At 43.2% G+C, this 20,950-nt stretch overlaps 1 protein-coding gene across 2 annotated transcripts in view; it reads left to right on the forward strand.

Moving 5' to 3' along the window:
- The window catches only part of LOC139407287 (ATPase family AAA domain containing 2B), a 154,225-nt gene that overhangs the window by 25,441 nt on the left and 107,834 nt on the right, over positions 1-20,950 (forward strand). For both annotated transcript variants that reach the window (XM_071150930.1, XM_071150931.1), the window contains exons 12-20: positions 2,965-3,053; positions 3,217-3,376; positions 5,100-5,190; positions 6,707-6,818; positions 7,072-7,271; positions 8,435-8,576; positions 8,942-9,128; positions 9,235-9,420; positions 19,445-19,580. In XM_071150930.1, the coding sequence (XP_071007031.1) occupies positions 2,965-3,053; positions 3,217-3,376; positions 5,100-5,190; positions 6,707-6,818; positions 7,072-7,271; positions 8,435-8,576; positions 8,942-9,128; positions 9,235-9,420; positions 19,445-19,580 (1,303 nt within the window). The remainder of the gene's footprint in view (positions 1-2,964; positions 3,054-3,216; positions 3,377-5,099; positions 5,191-6,706; positions 6,819-7,071; positions 7,272-8,434; positions 8,577-8,941; positions 9,129-9,234; positions 9,421-19,444; positions 19,581-20,950) is intronic.

Raw genomic sequence — 20,950 nt, forward strand, 5'->3', positions numbered from 1 at the left:
AGGCCAGTCATCTTCTTCCACACCGATCTCGACATCTGTGCAGGCCAGTCATCATCTTCCACACTGATCTCAACATCTGTGCAGGCCAGTCATCATCTTCCACACCGATCTCGACATCTGTGCAGGCCAGTCATCATCTTCCACACCGATCTCGACATCTGTGCAGGCCAGTCATCATCTTCCACACCGATCTCGACATCTGTGCAGGCCAGTCATCATCTTCCACACTGATCTCAACATCTGTGCAGGCCAGTCATCATCTTCCACACCGATCTCGACATCTGTGCAGGCCAGTCATCATCTTCCACACCGATCTCGACATCTGTGCAGGCCAGTCATCATCTTCCACACCGATCTCGACACCTGTGCAGGCCAGTCATCATCTTCCACACCGATCTCGACAAACAATTTCTTTATGGACCTTGCTTTGTGCACAGGGGCATTTTTATTAGAATTTTTTAATATATATTTTTTTACCCTTCATTTATACAGGTTTTTCTCATTGAGAACATCTCTTTTCCAAGAGAGACCTGGTCAAATAGCAGCAGGGGGAACAACGTTTCAGACAACAACACACATACAGTACAACAATTACATATTATGTAAAGAAAACACGAAAGTCTTGACTAAAACAGCTGTCCTAAAGACAATAACTCTTATATGATATCTATACATCGATCAAGTGTTTAAACTCCACCAATGAAACTAGATAATCGAATTAGGTTGAAACAGGAAAGGACCTTCCCCAAACTGTTGCCACAAAATTGGAAGCACATGAAAAAGCACCCGAACCATGAAAAAAAGCCCCAGACCACTATTCCCCCTCCACCAAACTTTACAGTTGGCGCCGCACTATGCATTGGGGGAGATAGCGTTCTCCTGGCATCTGCCAAACCTAGATTAGTACGTCGGACTGCCAGAGGGCGAAGCGTGATTCATCACTCCAGAGAACGTGTTTCCGTTTCCGAGTCCAATGGCGGTGAGCTTTACACCACTCCAGCTCACACTTGGCATTGCATATGGTGATCTTAGGCTTGTGTGCAGCTGCTCGGCCATGAAAACCCATTTCATGAAGCTCCGGACTAACAGTTATTGTGCTGACATTGCTTTGGGGCAATTTTGGAACTCTGTAGTGAGTGTTGCAACTGAGGACAGATGATTCTGTGAGCTTGTGTGGCATACCACTTCGCGGCTGAGCCATTGTTGCTCCTAGACGTTTCCACTTCACAATAACAGCACTTACAGATGACTGGGGCAGCTCTAGCAGGGCTGAAATTTGATGAACAGACTTGTTGGAAAGGTGGCATCCTATGACGGTGCCATGTTCAATGTAACTGAGCTCTTCAGTAAGGCCATTCTACTGCCAATGTTTTGTCTATGGAGATTGCATGGCTGTGTGCTCAATTTTTATACACCTGTCAGCAGCGGGTGTGCCTGATGTAGCCAAATCCACTAATTTGAAGGGGTGTCTTCATACTTTTAGACATAAAGTGTATCGCCTTTTGCAACACACGTAGCGAGGCTCTGACTGTAGCCTATTCGTCTTTGATTGGCCATCGCTACCTGCACCTACCCGCCTGTCCAACATCACTACTCTGGACGGCTCTGACTTAGAATACGTGGACAACTACAAATACCTAGGTGTCTGGTTAGACTGTAAACTCTCCTTCCAGACCCACATCAAACATCTCCAATCCAAAGTTAAATCTAGAATTGGCTTCCTATTTCGCAACAAAGCATCCTTCACTCATGCTGCCAAACATACCCTTGTAAAACTGACCATCCTACCAATCCTCGACTTTGGCGATGTCATTTACAAAATAGCCTCCAATACCCTACTCAACAAATTGGATGCAGTCTATCACAGTGCAATCCAAAGCCCCATATACTACCCACCATTGCGACCTGTACGCTCTCGTTGGCTGGCCCTCGCTTCATACTCGTCGCCAAACCCACTGGCTCCATGTCATCTACAAGACCCTGCTAGGTAAAGTCCCCCCTTATCTCAGCTCGCTGGTCACCATAGCTTCTCCCACCTGTAGCACACGCTCCAGCAGGTATATCTCTCTAGTCACCCCCAAAACCAATTCTTTCTTTGGCCGCCTCTCCTTCCAGTTCTCTGCTGCCAATGACTGAAACGAACTACAAAAATCTCTGAAACTGGAAACACTTATCTCCCTCACTAGCTTTGAGCACCAACTGTCAGAGCAGCTGACAGATTACTGCACCTGTAAATAGCCCACCTATAATTTAGCCCAAACAACTACCTCTTTCCCTACTGTATTTATTTTATTTATTTATTTTGCTCCTTTGCACCCCATTATTTGTATTTCTACTTTGCACATTCTTCCATTGCAAATCTACCATTCCAGTGTTTTACTTGCTATATTGTATTTACTTTGCCACCATGGCCTTTTTTGCCTTTACCTCCCTTATCTCACCTCATTTGCTCACATCGTATATAGACTTGTTTATACTGTATTATTGACTGTATGTTTATTTTACTCCATGTGTAACTCTGTGTCGTCGTATGTGTCGAACTGCTCGCAAACTGCTCGCAATTGTAAATGAGAACTTGTTCTCAACTTGCCTACCTGGTTAAATAAAGGTGAAATAAAATTTAAAAAATCAACAAGTTACACGCTCCACTCTCGTGAAAAGCAAGAGCAGCTGCAAAATGATAAAATGTATCTTTCTCTACTGCAGTAGTCGCGTTCTGATCTGTACGGGCTCTTCCGGAACAGTCGGTTAATACTACACTTACCCGTGACAATCCATATCAGATCCGACCCAGACCGTCACATTATTTAGAATTCTGAATCCGGACTTGCTGGGTTCTGGGTCTTGGAGATTCTGGTACAGGTGGATCCGTGAAGACCTCTAGTCCAGTGTGTTGTTACTTTGTGAGAGGAGTTAGACTTTCGTGATCATTGTATTAAGGTTGTGTGTTCCTCTCTCTTCTAGGCGTACCTGATGAGGCCTTCCATAATCTTCTTTGATGAGATAGACGGGCTGGCCCCAGTGCGCTCCAGCAGACAGGACCAGATACACAGGTACTATTTGACGCATGACTAGCAGTTTGGTTTAGATATCTCCATTTGATGATGGTCTCTGATAATCAATAATGAAAGTGAGTGATCAGTTTTTACTATGGTTTGACCATAATCACTCTCTTTCCTCTCTCCCTCACTATCCCTCTTTCCTCTCCTCCTCCAGCTCCATAGTGTCCACTCTGCTGGCGTTGATGGATGGTCTGGACAGCCGAGGGGAAATCGTGGTCATCGGTGCTACCAATAGACTGGACTCCATAGACCCTGCTCTACGGAGGCCTGGACGCTTTGACAGGGAGTTCCTCTTCAACCTGCCTGACAAGAAGGTGAGGGAGTGGCGTAGTTAACAATTTCAACACACCTGCCAATATGAATCATGTATAGGATTATGGCACAATGAATACACTATGTTGGTGATGTGTTGATACTGTAATCCCAATCAATGAATACACTACGTTGATGTGTTGCTACTGTAATCCCAATCATTTAAACTATGTCTATGGATGGCATAGTATGTTTTTTTTGAGTTTTATCCTTGTTAAGATAGTGTCATGCTTGTTTGTGTGTGTGTTCCAGCTGCTGCTCTGTGTGTGTGTACTCCACACATTAGTCCCAGTTTAGTGTGACTGTGTGCCAGTCCCAGCCCAGCGCTGCATAGCAATCAGTCGACCTCAGCAGAGACACACACACTAGGGTTGGGCGATATTACGACGATGATTGTCGACATCGTGATGTGATGTGACGATGGTTTAGCCCACTTGAACTTGGCTGGTGCCCTGCAGTAAAGAACAGAGTCTCGCAGGGCAGCACACAAGTGACATTAAGTAATTGATTTTCCTATTACCATTTGCTATAGCCTATTTCAATAAATATGTGATACAGAACATGAGAGGAATGTAGGCCAGACAGAGTGGAGAATTCCACCAAAGCAGCGTAAAATGTTGATCTGTCAGATGGATGGGGATTAGGCTGTAGGCTAAACCTATTAAAAAAACTAGTTAAGGTGTGTCCTTTTTATAATATATATATATTTTTACCTTGCCTATATTCCCTTCTCTCTCCATTCCATAGGCTATGACTATGACTGAAGGCTACACTTCATTTTATGTATGGCTTTCTCCTGGTTGAACCTGGTTGAACAATGAATGTAACGTTCCATCTCAGTTATTTGAAGCCTAAAACTGTAAGGAACCAGGATACTAATAATGAGAGACATCAAATAATATCAATTTCCTATAGAAACATCTAATGACAAGTTTAATCTTAAGGAAGATGTGATCTTGCGGGTAGGGAAAATCCCTCCATGCTGAAAACCAGATGGCTAATAACCCACGCTCATTCCTCCTTCTGGCCTCAAACTAACTTTACGACAAGTTTAAGTTACGAACTGTAGTTTATTTGCCAAATATTCTAGCCTACGAAGGTGTTGTCCTGAAATTGTGGATTACAATAATTAAATTCTATACAGCCTAGGCATAGGCTGTTCTCAATCACAGCTTTACGATAGGTAGAACAAACAGTATTATTTATTTTTCTGTTATTTTGAGGCAAATAAAGCAATTTATTATCCAGTTGTGAAGACTGTCGGCTGCTTCTATCCAGCCAAGGATGTCACTACGGTAAGACAGCCCATTCTTCTCTGCTCCATCACAGCGCGCCACACACACACTCTAACCTGCTCCATGCTGAAGCTCCTCCACCAGAAAGGACCATTAGAAAAGTATTGGCCTGCACTTACCCTCTGCCCAGGCTTTCAACAACATTATCTTTCGTCATGTTTCGTCCAGTTGCATTCGATTACCCACTATAGCCCATCTGTCGTTTTAGTAAAAAAGAAAATGGGTTGGCCAATAGGGGGCGATAACATCACAATGTTTTATGGTTACACATATGTCAACATTTTGTACACACACAGAGGGAGACAGCTGGCAGAGAGACCAAAAACCCACTGTGGTGTGAGCAGGGTGGTTTTAGTTATTTATTCAATGTTTCTATCCCTGTACTTCCCTCTCCTTCTTTCGGTCTTTGTCTTTTTCTCTCTGTTCCTAGGCCCGAAGGCAAATCCTTGAGATCCACACTCGGGACTGGAACCCCAGACTGGCTGAGCAGTTTGTGGACGAGCTGGCGGAGAAATGTGTCGGTAAGAGATTGACTTATGTTAGGTTTTATTAATGTTTGTAACTTTTACGAACTCTACCGTTCAAAAGTTTGGGGTCACTTATACATTTCCTTGTTTTCCATGAAAACCTACATGAAATGAGTTGCAAAATGAATAGGAAATATAGTCAAGATGTTGACAAGTTTATAAATAATGATTTTTGAAAAATGAAATAATAGTTGTCCTTCAAACTTTGCTTTCGTCAAAGAATCCTACATTTGCAGCAATTACAGCATTGCAGACCTTTGGCATTCTAGTTGTCCATTTTTTGAGGTAATCTGAAGAGATTTCACCCCATGCTTCCTGAAGCACCTCCCACAAGTTGGATTGGCTTGATGGGCACTTCTTACATACCATACGGTCAAGCTGCTCCCACAACAGCTCAATAGGGTGACAGCAAAATGGGGTGATAGCCTTCCTTCTTCAAATCTCCCACTTTACCACCACCAAAGCACCCCCAGACCATCACATTGCCTCCACTATGCTTCACAGATGGCGTCAAGCAGTCCTCCAGAATCTTTTCATTTTTTTCTGTGTCTCACGAATGTTCTTCTTTGTTATCCGAAAACCTCAAACTTAGATTCGTCTGTCCATAACTTTTTTCCGATATTCCTCTGTCCAGTGTCTGTGTTCTTTTGCCCATCTTAATCTTTTATTTTTATTGGCCAGTCTGAGATATGGCTTTTTCTTTGCAACTCTGCATAGAAGGCCAAAATCCCGTAGTCACCACTTCACGGTTGCTGTTGAGACTGGTGTTTTGTGGGTACTATTTAATGAAGCTGCCATTTGAGCACTTGAGGCATCTGTTTCTCAAACTAGACACTCTAATGTACTTGACCTCTTGCTCAGTTGTGCACCGGGGCCTGCCACTCTTTCTATTCTGGTTAGTGCCAGTTTGCGTTCTTTTGTGAAGGGAGTAGTACACAGCGTTGTACGAGATCTTCAGTTTCTTGGGCATTTCTCGCATGGAATCGCCTTAATTTCTCAGAACAAGAATAGACTGACAAGTTTCAGAAGAAAGGTCTTTGTTTCTGGCCATTTTGAGCCTGTAATCGAACCCACAAATGCTGATGCTCCAGATTAAAGAAGGCCAGTTTTATTGCTTCTTTAATCAGAACAACAGTTTCCAGCTGTGCTAACATAATTGCAAAAGGGTTTACTAATGATCAAATAGCCTTTTTAAAATGATAAACTTGGATTAGCTAACACAACATGCCATTGGAACACAGGAGTGATTGTTGCTGATAATGGGCCTCTGTACGCCTATGTAGATATTCCATAAAACATCAGCCGTTTCCAGCTACAACAGTCATGAACAACATTAACAATTTCTACACTGTATTTCTGATCAATTTGATGTTATTTTAATGGACTCACAATTTGCTTTTCTTTCAAAAACAATGACATTTCTAAGTGACCCCAAACTTTTGAACGGTAGTGTAGATGTTTAGTTTACTTCCTTTTCGGTACTTTCATTGACACCACTCCCTTGCTCCAGGTTACTGCGGTGCCGACATCAAAGCACTTTGCACAGAGACGGCCCTGGCGGCGCTGCGGCGGCGCTACCCCCAGATCTACGGCAGCAGTGTTAAGCTGCAGCTGGATGTCAGGTATCCATGGAGAGGAGGAAACTGAAAGTCCATATTAATGGACTGGAATCCATTGTCTTGTCTGCATGTGGCCAATCCTAACTTCCACTTAAGTTTACTTTCCATGTAGTCTCCCATTGACATCAAAGCATGTTTAATACACACTTTTAATGAAGTGGAAGTTAGAATTCTCCCCTAAATCTGTATGATCTGCTGACACTGAATTTCCATTCTGGATCAAGTATTCATTTATTGATCTATCTGTCTCTATCAGTACCATCGTGCTGGGGCCTGGGGACTTCAGCCGCGCCTTGCGGACCATCGTCCCAGCCTCCCAGAGAGCCCAGGCCCCTCCAGGCCGAGCCCTGTCCCCAAACATACGCCCCCTACTGGCCAACACACTGGACACAGTGCTGGAGGTCCTGCTCCGAGTCTTCCCCCATGCAGAATCACAGCACAGGGAGAGTAGAGGAGGTACGGGTTCGCTCTTTCTACCAGTCTGGGGATCGCTCTTTCTACCCGTCTGGGGATTGCTCTTTCTGTCCGTCTCTCCTTTTGCTCCCTATTTTGCTCCCCCCCACTTTCTCTTGCTCTCTCTCACCCCATATCTACTGGGAGTTGTACTATCTCTCATGCTTCTTTTAATAACTTCCCATTTACCACTCCACCGTCCTTCCTAATAAACCATGTCTCTACTAATAAGACCAGAGCTTTCTCTAGTTTCCCCCCCTTGCTGTAGTAATTTCTGCTCAATGGGCTGTTAATAGGAGTTATTTTAAATTGGAAGGACTTAAACATTTTTGTGGAAATTTTATAAAACACATCTGGCTTTTTTTACCTGTGGGATCGTCTGAGACCAGCTACCCGGACAGCTGATGAAACTGGGTTTGCACAACCAACGAATTTCTGCACAAACTGTCAGAAATGGTCTCATGGAAGCTCATCTGCGTGCTTCTTGTCCTTACCAGGGTCTCGACCTGACTGCATCTCGGGGTCGTAACTGACTTCAGTGGCCGAATACTTATCTTGGATGGCCACTGGCACGCTGGAGAAGTGTGCTCTTCACAGATGAATCCCGGTTTCCACTGTGCCCGGCAGATGGTGTCGTGTGGGCGAGCGGTTTGCTGATGTCAATGTTGTGAACAGAGTGCCCCATGGTGGGGTTATGGTATGGACAGGCAGGCATAAGCTAAGGACAACGAGCACAATTGCATTTTATTGTTGGCAATTTGAATGCACAGAGATCCTGAGGCCCATTTGTTGTGACATTCATCCGCCGCCATCGCATCATGTTTCAGCATAATAATGCACGGCATGTTGTAAGGGTCTGTACATAATTCCTGGAAGTGGAAAATGTCCCAGTTCTTCCATGGCCTGCATACTCACCAGACATGTCACCCATTGAGCAGGTTTGGGATGCTCTGGATCGACATATACGACAACGTGTTCCAGTTCCCGACAATATCCAGCAACTTCGCACAACCATTGACGAGGAGTGGGACAACATTCCGCAGGCCTCAATCTACAGCCTGATCAACTCAATGCGAAGGAGTTTTCACATCTGGGTTTTCAGATGTATTTCTAGGTGGCACACAGTTTGTTTGACAGTATTTCCTCCTGACCTTCCTTCCTACTAGACATTGACAATCTGCTAGAGGAGGAGTTCAGTGAAGAGGAGACGGATGGAGCAGCTCCCTCCATCTACCACCTCCAGCCTGGATCCCCTAAGATGCACACACACCCCTCTACGGCACACACACCCTTCCTACACTTCACCACGTGAGTCTGACTACACAACACACCTCTACCCCTAGCCACACACACCCCACTGTATCAGTGCATTTTAATGCCACCTTGTGGCCACAAGGAGAATGACATGAGCAAAGTCAAAGTTAAAACCATTAGTCATCCTTCAGTCCTGTCATCAATACAGGAGAGGGAAGATAAATGTTCTCTTAGATTCACATCAATCTACGAGGTACTTTAGCCATCTATATCAGATAATATGTTTAAAGATTTTGAAATATGATTATAGTCCTCTAACAATTTTTAGTTTAATCAATCAACTTGAGACTGATAGCCTATTTGGTAATGTTAGGACATTTAAAAAAGAGAAGCTGATTCTCACTCTCTTCTCCCTCCAGATCAGCTCTCCACCAGCCCACGTCGTACCGGCCTCGCCTGCTGCTGGCGGGTCCCCCCGGCTCAGGACAGGGTTCTCACCTGGCCCCTGCTGTGTTACACCACCTGGACAAGCTGTCTGTCCACCGTCTAGACCTGCCCACACTCTACTCTGTCAGCGCCAAGACACCTGAGGAGTCCTGCGCTCAGGTAACACACAACCCTCTACATATATAAACACACACACACACTCAATCAGATCGCAAATATGTATATCGCAAATGTATGATGTTTGGCTGTTGTGTGTGTCCGTCAGGTGTTCTGTGAGGCGCGTCGGAGCGTGCCCAGTGTGGTGTTCATGCCTCACATCTGTGATTGGTGGGATTCGGTTAGCGACACTGTAAAGAACACCTTTCTCTCTCTGCTCCAGGACGTCCCCTCTTTCACCCCCCTCCTCATCCTCGCCACCACAGACACCTGCTACACACAGCTACCGCAGGAGGTAGGCTAAACACACCAGGGTTTCTGTTAGCCGGTAATAGCCGGCTTTTGGCCGATTTTTTTTAAAAAATAAATAAAATGAAAAGCCGATAAATAAAATCTGGCACCAGTTGCCCAGGAAAAAACTAAAATAAATCCCATTGCATAATTGAAAAGTACATTCCAAAAGAAAATGTGTGCTTGTTTTAAAGTACTTATGAAAATGTTAATGTTTTAATGTTTGCAGCTGAAATGGTTAAAGAGTGGTAGCATTTAAAATGTCTACCACTGTGTTCTTATTTTTGGTCTTTTGATCCATTGCGTTTTACGCTAATAACCACTGTTTATAGTTTAAATGTTAAGAATGTGCAGTTATGACAGCCTGAACATGTGGAAGTTGGTTTGGGTTCTCTAGCTTGACCGGTTCAATAGTTACTGTTGGTGAGTTATTTAATGCTAATTTATGCAAATGTACGTAGTTATAGTTGATAAAGGTTTTTAATAATTTGAAGTTAGTATAGCCTGAACACGAGCAAGTTGGTTTGGTGTCTTTAGCTTAAACGGTTCGAGTTACTGTTGGTGAGTTGTTTTATGCTAATTGACATAATTTGATAAATATTTTAAAGAATTTAAGTTAGGATATCTTCAACGTGTGGAAGTTGGTTTTGGGTTCTCTAGCTTGAACGGTTCAATAGTTACTGTTGGTGAGTTATAATATGCAAATGTATATAGTTATTAGGGATGTGACAAATGGAAAACATTTGACTGTTTTAAACAGACTTAAAAGAAAAAGTGATAATGCAGAATAATAGTCCTATTACGTATGTATCACCGCTAGGGCCGGGCAATATAATTATGGCTACCGCGACCCTTTACAGAGAGAGAATGCCGCTACAGTAGCATGTCAATAATTCATAACTTTTCAGACAATACTTTTTTTAAAGTACCGCATTAGAAGTGTCTACCTTTTCAGACAGTAGAATTCTGCTCCTGGTTATAGTGTTCTATTGTTTCCCTGACACTAACAAATGTTGCTGGCTGATGTCCTGCAGTGTTGTTTATGGTAGGGTAGCAATATTTGCTTTCTTTGTACTAAATGTCTCGGTAAGTTGTGATATTTAACAAACGTTACCGTACTTTTTTAATGAGTGGTCTGCGTGCAGGCAGCTTGCAGGCTAGGTTTGATAGTTCTGGTCGCCTAGTGATGGAAGTTACTTACTTTACAGACAAGTGAAATGAAAAAGGCCTAGCCTACCCTAACAGACAAATAACATTCCCAACATCAGTGCCCGACCTCACTAATGCTCTTGTGGCTGAATGGAAGCAAGTCCCCGGAGTAAAGTACCAACATCTAGTGGAAAGCCTTCCCAGAAGAGTGGAGGCTGTTATAGCAGTAATGTACCAACATCTAGTGGAAAGCCTTCCCAGAAGAGTGGAGGCTGTTATAGCAGTAATGTACCAACATCTAGTGGAAAGCCTTCCCAGAAGAGTGGAGGCTGTTATAGCAGTAATGTACCAACATCTAGTGGAAAGCCTTCCCAGAAGAGTGGAGGCTGTTATAGCAGTAATGTACCAACATCTAGTGGAAAGCCTTCCCAGAACAGTGGAGGCTGTTATAGCAGTAATGTACCAACATCTAGTGGAAAGCCTTCCCAGAAGAGTGGAGGCTGTTATAGCAGTAATGTTCCAACATCTAGTGGAAAGCCTTCCCAGAAGAGTGGAGGCTGTTATAGCAGTAATGTACCAACATCTAGTGGAAAGCCTTCCCAGAACAGTGGAGGCTGTTATAGCAGTAATGTTCCGACATCTAGTGGAAAGCCTTCCCAGAAGAGTGGAGGCTGTTATAGCAGTAATGTACCAACATTTAGTGGAAAGCCTTCCCAGAAGAGTGGAGGCTGTTATAGCAGTAATGTACCAACATCTAGTGGAAAGCCTTCCCAGAAGAGTGGAGGCTGTTATGGCAGCAAAGGGGGACCAGCTCCATATTAATGCCCATGATTTTGGAGTGAGATGTTCGATGAACAGGTGTCCACATACTTCTGGTCATGTAGTGTATCTAATGAATAGAAGATATTAAAAGTTAAAGGGGAAGGATTTAAAATCGTTTGTTCAAGAAGTATACATATCAAATCCTTTTACAAGCAATCTAAACCGGGGCAGTCTGAACATCTCAACGTTGGTTTGGAGTTGATCGTTTAAACGGTGAAAGTCTGGGCCTTTTTTTGCCATTTAAATGAGTTATGTTTATCACACGCGCACAGCATACAGATACAGAACCTGTAAGCGAAACATCTGTCAGACGGTGTGAGAGCTACTGCTACGGTTCTGTAACAGTTTAGTAGTTGCTGCTGGAGTGAGACGTGCTTTTATAAGCCCAATCATTGCATAGCAATTCTAAATGCAATAGCGTCTTAAAGTTTTCTTTGAAGGCCACAATTTGAAAATAGCTATTTTTATTTTTCAACTGGTAATTTGAAACATGCTTCCCATTCGCCATTCAAGTGCATATAGGCTTCAGCACGTCACACCACGTCACACCACGTCACACCACGTCACAGCACGTCACAGCACGTCACAGCACGTCAGACCACTGCAATGGCCTGGAGGCAGTAAGCATTTTGAAGACATATACTTGATTATTTGAAACCTGAACGTTTCCCTTCATATTGTGAGGCATGTCTTACCTTGCTTCAAAGTAGCCTAGCCAAATATCCAACCAATTATTTTATAAACACTTCCATTTGCAATTTGAAACCAGTAGGCCTAGCCTATTTATTTCATTGTCCAGTAGCCAAAGGCACAACCCTAGTCATTAGCAAGTCGTATTAGTTGTTGCATCTTTAGCTCTCCCCTCTTTCTAGATTTAATGGATATTTTGATCTCTGTCACTGGCATGTGCAGTGTGCTTTTGACAATGGTGTTTTCAAGCTAATTGCATTACGGACCAACATTTGCATTGTGTGCATTGCTGTGCTTATAATGTGAAGAAATAATTTATCATAATTTTAAGCTAAACATTTGTTGCATCAGCTTCATTGCTTTAAAAAATGTGTGTGTGTGTGTAAAATATGTCCCGGAGTCTGTTTCAAATAGTCCATTTCTTATTCGCCCAAAACGACAAGCTAACCAATAGAATACTATGGGGATGGTTGATTGACTTGGGCTAGTGATTTTGCTCTTCGTTACCCATGTTGTTGGCTGAGGAAAAGTAAATGCAGTTTTTCTAACATCTTCAAAGTGCGCATCGGAATTTGCTAAGAAAGATGCACATCGTTACATCCTCAAGTTGCATGCTCTGTTAAGATGAATTACCATAATCTAAATGTGATTTCTGTCATTCTGAGCACTGTGGGTGGACGCCCTAATCAGGTTACGCACCCAATGGGTCAGAAAAATTTCCAAAAATACTGCTCGGCACCACATTTTTCCTTGCACACACACATATACACACACTTAGTGTTCATCATATTTTCACTTCACCACTCGCTTTCCCCCAATCTCGTTATCTCCGTCTCTCTGTCATCCTGTTTTCTCTGCTACCGCACGGCAAGCGGTACTGGAGCGCCAAGTTTAGGACCAAAAGGCTCCTCAACAGTTTCTACCCCCAAACCATTAGACTGCCGAACAATTCATATAATCGCCACCAGACAATTTACATTCACTCATGAGAGAGAGATCTTCTTGCTAGTCAAACAACAAAAGGATATATACAGTTGAAGTCGGAAGTTTACATACATCTTAGCCAAATACATTTAAACTCAGTTTTAAACAATTCCTGACATTTGATTCTTGTAAAGATTCCCTGTCTTCAGTCAGTTACATGCTGACCAGACTGGACACGTCGCAAAATAAATGTAAGCAAGCTAGCTAAATAGGACACATTAGCTAGCAAGTGCAAGCTAACTAGATAAATTGCCATACATGTTCAATGCTTTTTGACCTGTCCCCAAATTAATGTCATTGGTTCAGAGTTTGTTTTGTTATTTTAACCTGCGTGTTGTGATAGCGTTTGGTGTAGGGTGACAAAATAAATTTATGATCGATGGCGAACGTGCACACCCGGTTTTGGTTCGGTTTTAGGATCACCACTTCATTTTAAGAATGTGAAATGTCAGAATAATAGTAGAGAGAATGATTTAGTTCAGCTTTTATTTCTTTCATCACATTCCCAGTGGGTCAGAAGTTTACATACACTCAATTAGTATTTGGTAGCATTGCCTTTAAATTGTTTAACTTGGGTCAAACGTTTCGAGTAACCTTCCACAAGCTTCCCACATTAAGTTGGGTGAATGTTGGCCCATTCCTCCTGACAGAGCTGGTGTAACTGAGTCAGGTTTCTAGGCCTCCTTGCTCGCACACACTTTTTCAGCTCTGCCCACAAATTTTCTATAGGATTGAGGTCAGGGCTTTGTGATGGCCACTCCAATACCTTGACTTTGTTGTCCTTAAGCCATTTTGCCACAACTTTGGAAGTACGCTTGGGATCATTGTACATTTGGAAGACCCATTTACGACCAAGCTTTAACTTCCTGACTGATGTCTTGAGATGTTGCTTCAATATATCCACATTTTCCTGCCTCATGATGCCATCTATTTTGTGAAGTGCACCAGTCCCCCCTGCAGCAAAGCACCCCCACAACATGATGCTGCCACCCCCGTGCTTCACGGTTGGGATGGTGTTCTTCAGGTTGCAAGCCTCCCCCCTTTTCCTCCAAACATAATAATGGTTATTATTGCCAAACAGTTTCATCAGACCAGAGGACATTTCTCCAAAAAGTACAGTCTTTGTCCCCATGTGTAGTTGTAAACCGTAGTCTGGCCTTTTTAATTGCGGTTCTGGAGCAATGGCTTCTTCCTTGCTGAGCGGACTTTCAGGTTATGTCAATATAGGACTCGTTCTACTGTGGATAAAGATACTTTTATACCCGTTTCCTCCAGCATCTTCACAAGGTCCTTTACTGTTGTTTTAGGATTGATTTGCACTTTTCGTTCTTCTCTAGGAGACAGAACACGTCTCCTTCCTGAGTGGTATGATGGCTGTGTGGTCCCATGGTGTTTATACTTGCGTACTATTGTTAGTACAGATGAACGTGTTACCTTCAGGCGTTTGGATGAACCAGACTTGTGGAGGTCTATAATTTTTTTCTGGGGTCTTGGCTGATTTCTTTTGATTTTCCCATGATGTCAAGCAAAGAGGCACTGAGTTTGAAGGTAGGCCTTGAAATACATCTACAGGTACACCTCCAATTGACTCAAATGATGTCAATTAGCCTATCAAAAGCCATGCTATAATTTTCTGTAATTGTCCAAGCTGTTTAAAGGCACAGTCAACAGTGTTTGTAAACTTCTGACCCACTGGAATTGTGATTAAGTGGAATAATTTGTCTGTAAACAATTTTTGGAAAAAGTACTTGTCATGCACAAAGTAGATGTCCTAACCGACTTGCCAAAACTATAGTTTGTTAAGAAGAAATTTGTGGAGTGGTTGAAAAATGAGTTTTAATGATTCCAACCTGAGTTTATGTAAACTTCCAACTTCAACTGTATGTATATAATTACATCTGGGGGTTGGCAGCTCAAAGCTTCACCCCTTGGTACATGCTGTCTAGAGCTCTCAGCAGTTGGCCCTACATGCCCTCCTGCTCTACGCGGGGTGTTGCAGGGGGAAGTGTTTGTCTCACTATGGTCGACTCATTAGCATTGGGGGAACCTGGTCTGTTGGATAGATGGGTTTTCTATCTGTCTCTGGTTTCCTCCTATTCTCTCACTCTTCCTCACTCTTCCTCACTCACTCACATAAAACCTGTAACTAACCATTGGGGGGACCACAAAACGGGGATTTTTTGTCGGGGTCGCGATTGCAGTGGGGCCAATAAAAACAAAAAATGAGTATTGTTTGGGACAATATACATACGTTTTGGGAAAGGCACTTTGGAAAAAACTACTTGACTAAATCTATTTGTTTCTCTTAATTTTGATAAGAGAGATGAACATGTAATTCATTTAAGGTTTTTGTTGATGTAAAAATCTAAATGTACTGATTTTAGATTTGGGTTAGGGTGTGTGTCTGTGTGTCTGTCTGGTTGGTTGGTACAGATGAGGTCAGCTGAAGTTTGAAATTTAGTCTGTCCTTCCATGGGGTGTGTTCTGGCACACATTGGTGACAGCACTTCTCTTTGACAGGGTTTTTTGTCCCTACACAACACCACCACCACTCTTACAGTACCAGTCTGGAAGAGGGAGAGTGATGCGCAGGGAGAGTGCAACAGAGGGGGAAGGCAGGTGGTCCCAGCTGCCAGTCTCCCCAGCACATGTCTGGAATCCATACCCACGTAAACAGCATCTGGGCTGCAGCTAGGAGTAGGACTGGATGAGTTGGTGATGGTTGTTTCTGAGGGTGGGTAGTTAGGGGCTGGGTGGGGTGTCTGAGGCTGAAAGAGTGCCTTAAAGCTAGGATAGAGGTGGGTAAGTGTGCAGGTAGTGGGAGAAGGTTGGAGGTTAAAGGAGCTTGTAGGGGATCTTTGTTCCTGATCAGAGTGACTCATTGCTGGCCTTCAGAGGCAGAGCGAGTTCCAGTGTGTGGTCTGTCAGCGTTGTCACACTTCCGTAGAATCATCCATGTCCCCAACACACACACACACACACACACACACACTAGTCCTCCACCCGTGGAGCTGGCAGGAGTATGCAGTAGTGCGGATGTGTGTGTTCAAAACCCATGAACAGCAGGCACAGCCAATACAAGAATGGTGGCAACACCATTGATTTAAACTTGTGTTTTAAACCATTCAATGAGCTGTAGCTGCTTCTGAAGTACAGAATGTATCTGTCTTTATTGTAAAGGCCTGAGAGACACCCATAGATCTCAGCTGTCATTGAAAACAATGGCAACAGAGACACGCACACTATTTTAGTTTCTTTGTTTGAAGCCTTTAGTTTAGAAGGCATGAAGGGTGAAACCAAGAGTCAATTTTGGGTTCTTAGAAAACAATGAATACTGGATTGGGGAGAGGGTTTTTAGTTTAGATGGGATACGGTTTATGTCAGAATAGACTTTTCGTAGCAGGTTCGGAGAACTTACGCAGCAAGTTAGGAGAATAAGGTTAGGAAAAGGGTTAGGGTTAGCTAAAATGCTTAAAAATTCTACTTTGTCACTTTGACAAACTGTATCCCGACTAGTAATGAGAGGGGAAGATAATCCCCCTCTGTTTTTCTGCTTGTCTTTTAGCTGGTGGTGAGGCCATAATCAAGCTGCAATTCAATGGAACATTTGAACACAGAAACGTGCCCACACACTCCACGATACCTAATCAATTCCTCTCCAACTGTATTGTTCATTTCTCTTTTTAAAATGTGTTTATCGATCAATTCATGTCTCTCTTGAGTGGCAGCTCTGTCTTGTTCACTACAGAAAAAGGGTGGAGGGGGGAGAGAAGTGAGCGGGGAGAGAGCTGGAGGAGCAGAGGGAGGGAGAGAGAGAACATTTTTTATTTTAGCAGACCAAAGGAATTGTTATTCTTCCAGAGCAGCAGAGGCTTGGCTGCTGTGTGCCACTGATCCTCAGCCAGGTAGACCTCTCCTCTCTCCATCCCTCCTCTGTTCATCCCTTTCTCCTCTCTCCCTCCACACATCCCTGCATACTCCACTGCCTTCCTTGGGCAAGCTGGAGTAAAATCATTACCTTGTGTGTTCTGCAGACAGAAGCTCCCCTACTGTCTTTCTCCCTAACACACCTCCGTCCATCCCTTTCTCTCTACCCCCCTCTTCCTTTCTCTTCCATCCCTCACTTTCTCCATCCCCCACCAAGGAGTCTCTGGCCAAGAGATGGGGAAAGAAAGGAGAAGAGGGAGAGAGAAAGAGAAAACAAACTTGTCAAAGAGAAAGAAAGATGGAATGAATCTGAGAGACAGGGAAGATATGTTAGGAGGTGAACAGCAGGCTGTGGAATAGAAGCTGTGTAAGCCCACCCCCTCAGGGTGTTCTGCACAGTGATTGGATGTCAAGCTCTTTAAAACACATTCCCGACATGGAAGTCTAGGGTTGTGTACTATACTGTCGGTTAACTAAATCCTGAAGACTCATTAAAGCCTAGGCTTTAGCTCAGTTGGCTGACTGGCTTTCAACACCAGGTTGGTAACTTAAGCTGACCACTGAAGGGTCATTACCTTTTGGCCCAGTAGTTGTCTGTCTGTACTGTTAGTCTTGTTGAGTCAGTATATTTACTAACCTTCCCAAACCCACTCTGAAGTACTTGTACAAAGAATTAGATTTCTCCTAAAGCCTCTGATCCCAACTCATGAATACTGCATTCCTAAAAACAACACATCTTCTGATGGGTTGACTGAGACATGTACACACCAATGGAGCCGGGATGTGGGCTTCTCTCTCTACCTAACTACTCAACATTCAACTCCAGGTAACAGACAGAAGGTTGAAGACTAAAATGGACAAGTTAGGACAACTTGAATAAAGCACAACCATGAAGTTGTTGCCCTGATGCCAGTTAGTATAAGCATTAACAAACACTAGACATTGACTTAAACTAGCTGAAGCAGAACCAGACAGAAACTAAAAGCACACAGCAAAAGTGTTTTACAAGACAAGTCCAGGGCCCGGTTTCCCCAAAAGCATCTTAAGGCGAAGTTCATTGTTAGAACCTTCGTAGGAACATAGTTAAATGTCCAAGCTGTTTCCCAAAACCATCGTTATTAACGTTGCACTAGAAAACATTCGGAATCTAACGCCTGCCTCAGACCACTCGTAGAACATCTAAGTGGGTCGTTAGATATTTGTTTTGTCCTCCTTGTCACTTTATACACACAGAATTGTGTGAGAATATCTCTGTTACAGAGAATCTCTCTGTAACTGCCAATAACTTGAGAACGAAGTGGACTACAAATACAATGTTGCCCATGTCTTTGCAATTGATATCAACAAGCAACATATAAAAAGATGCTTCAAATTAGAATCGAGATTACTGCATTAAAATATAAACAGTAGGCTATAGGCCTATTTCAATCATATTGAAGACATTTGATGTTCAATCAATTGATTTCTATGTTGCTACTTGTAGGCTACTGTCTGTAATTTGTTAAATATAACATGAGCAATGATGTGCCAAATTGGTGATTTAGTGCATTTTTATTGGGTAAGCATTAGAATAAGCCACCTCAACATTTGCAGCCGTAGGTGGTAGTATCTCTCTAGGATCTGATCCGTAGTCAGTATTGTGAAATAATTCTGTTAAGATTTTTTCTAATTATTTATTTTTAAAATACATTTTACCCCCTTTTCTCCCAAATTTTCGTGGTATCCAATTGTTTTTTTAGTAGCTACTATCTTGTCTCATCGCTACAACTCCCGTACGGGCTCGGGAGAGACGAAGATTGAACTTGTCTAACACCCACCCACCCACACACACACACCCACCCGCGGTCTTGTTGTAGCAGCTAGACAGACTGACAAGCTAACATTGACGGTCAATATCAAAAACCCCATCGATCCTCTTCATGGAACACATCTTTGTTTATCCTTTATCTGAAATTCAGCGTTTCTCATTGTGGCATACTATTGATGTTTGCTCCATCCCGGCTTTGTGTAGCTCCTTTGGGAACCGCTAATTTAATCATTGAGCTTTGAAAAGTAAAGTTGTAGAAAGTGAGTGGCTCAACAGTAACAAGGCAACAGGTGGTGAATGAAGCAGGATCATATATTACTGTGATATTGTTTTACAGATCAAGAGAAGAACCCACACATTGCTATGTACAGTACGTGCTCCCAACTTAAGTTTATGACAGCGTGGGCAAGCTTTTGTTTAATGGGTTGGAGGCACTGTCCTACCACCTTTTATTCATTCAACATCTGTCTACTGTTACTGACCTTGACACTTCAAAACAATTGTCTTCAATATTACATTGGCTTTTCCCTCAACACCAAGTCTGGACAAATCCAATACAAATATTCTGATCCCATACACCAGGCACAAATCCATTGGATATAGTGGAACTGAGCTGTTTCTACAGTGGAGATGTTGTTGTCTCTCCCAGGTGAAGTTGATGTTCCAGAGGACGTACGGAGAGGTGGTCAGTCTGTCTCCACCTGGAGAGGAGGACAGACGAAGGTTCTTCACTGACCTGCTACTGGTACAGGCTGCTAGAGCATCGCTACCCAGGAGACATACAGGTACTATGCATTCACACACGCAGAGACTTACAGGTTATTACACACACACACACACACACACACACACACACACACACCAGGGTTGGGTCAATTCCATTTAAATTCTAGTTATTTCCCAAAGTCAACCAAATTGGAATGGGAATTTCAGTGTACCTTCTGAATCTTTCATCCTGTCTTTCCGTTTCCTCTCTCCTGACGCACACATTGCTCAAACCACTGTACAGCTAAATTTCTCTTTGTGCTCTTGAGTCCTTTAATTTTTCCTTCACGTGGAAAATATACATTCTATGGCCTAGTAAGAATGTAACAGGAGGGCTGACAAGTCGTAACAGCACCTGTAGTACTCCCATCTCTCTCACATCTCCCTCTACGACACTCCCCAACCTCCCCTACCATTAACATCCCTATACTCTCCTCCAGCCTCCCTTTTTTTCCTCTGTTCCTTCTCAGTTTAAAAGAGCTGTACACCGTGGCTTTCAAATGGAAATAAAGCAGCGCCAATCGCAGCATCCTCATTGATGCAAAGCAGGGGTCCCACACGTTCTCTTGACGTTCTCTTAACCAGCTTCACCTGGAATGTTTTTTTCCAACAGTCTTGAAGGAGTTCCCATATGCTGAGCACTTGTTGGCTGCTTTTCCTTCTCTGCAGTCTGACTCTTTGCCTTGATGACAGCTTTGCACACTTGGCATTCTCTTAACCAGCTTTATGAGGTAGTTATCTGGAATGCATTTCAGTTAACAGGTGTGCCTTGTTAAAAGTTAATTTGTGGAATTCCTTTCCTTAATGCATTTCAGCCAATCAATTGTGTTGTGACAAGGTAGGGGGGGGGATACAGAAGATAGCCCTATTTGGTAAAATACCAATTCCATATTATGGAAAGAACAGCTCAAATAAGCGAAGAGAAATGACAGTCCATCATTACTTTAAGACATGAAGGTAATTCAATACGGAAAATTTCAGAAACTTTGAAAGTTTCTTCAAGTGCAGTCGCAGAAACCATCAAGTGCTATGATGAAACTGGCTCTCATGAGGACCGCCACACGAAAGGAAAACCCAGACTTACCTCTGCTGCAGAGGATACGTTCATTAGAGTTACCAGCCTCAGAAATTGCAGCCCAAATAAATGCTTCAGAGTTCAAGTAACAGACACATCTCAGCATCAGCTGTTCAGAGGAGACTGCGTGAATCAGACCTTCATGGTCGAATTGCTGCAAAGAAACCACTATTGAGATGGTTTGGAATGAGACGGACTGCACAGTGAAGGAAAAGCAGGCAACAAGTGCTCAGCATATGTGTGAACTCCAAGACTGTTTGAAAAGCATTCCAGGTGAAGCTGGTTGAGAAAATGCCAAGAGTGTACAAAGCCGCC

The sequence above is a fragment of the Oncorhynchus clarkii genome, chromosome 4, assembly GCF_045791955.1.
Source record: "Oncorhynchus clarkii lewisi isolate Uvic-CL-2024 chromosome 4, UVic_Ocla_1.0, whole genome shotgun sequence".
Lineage (NCBI taxonomy): Eukaryota > Metazoa > Chordata > Actinopteri > Salmoniformes > Salmonidae > Oncorhynchus > Oncorhynchus clarkii.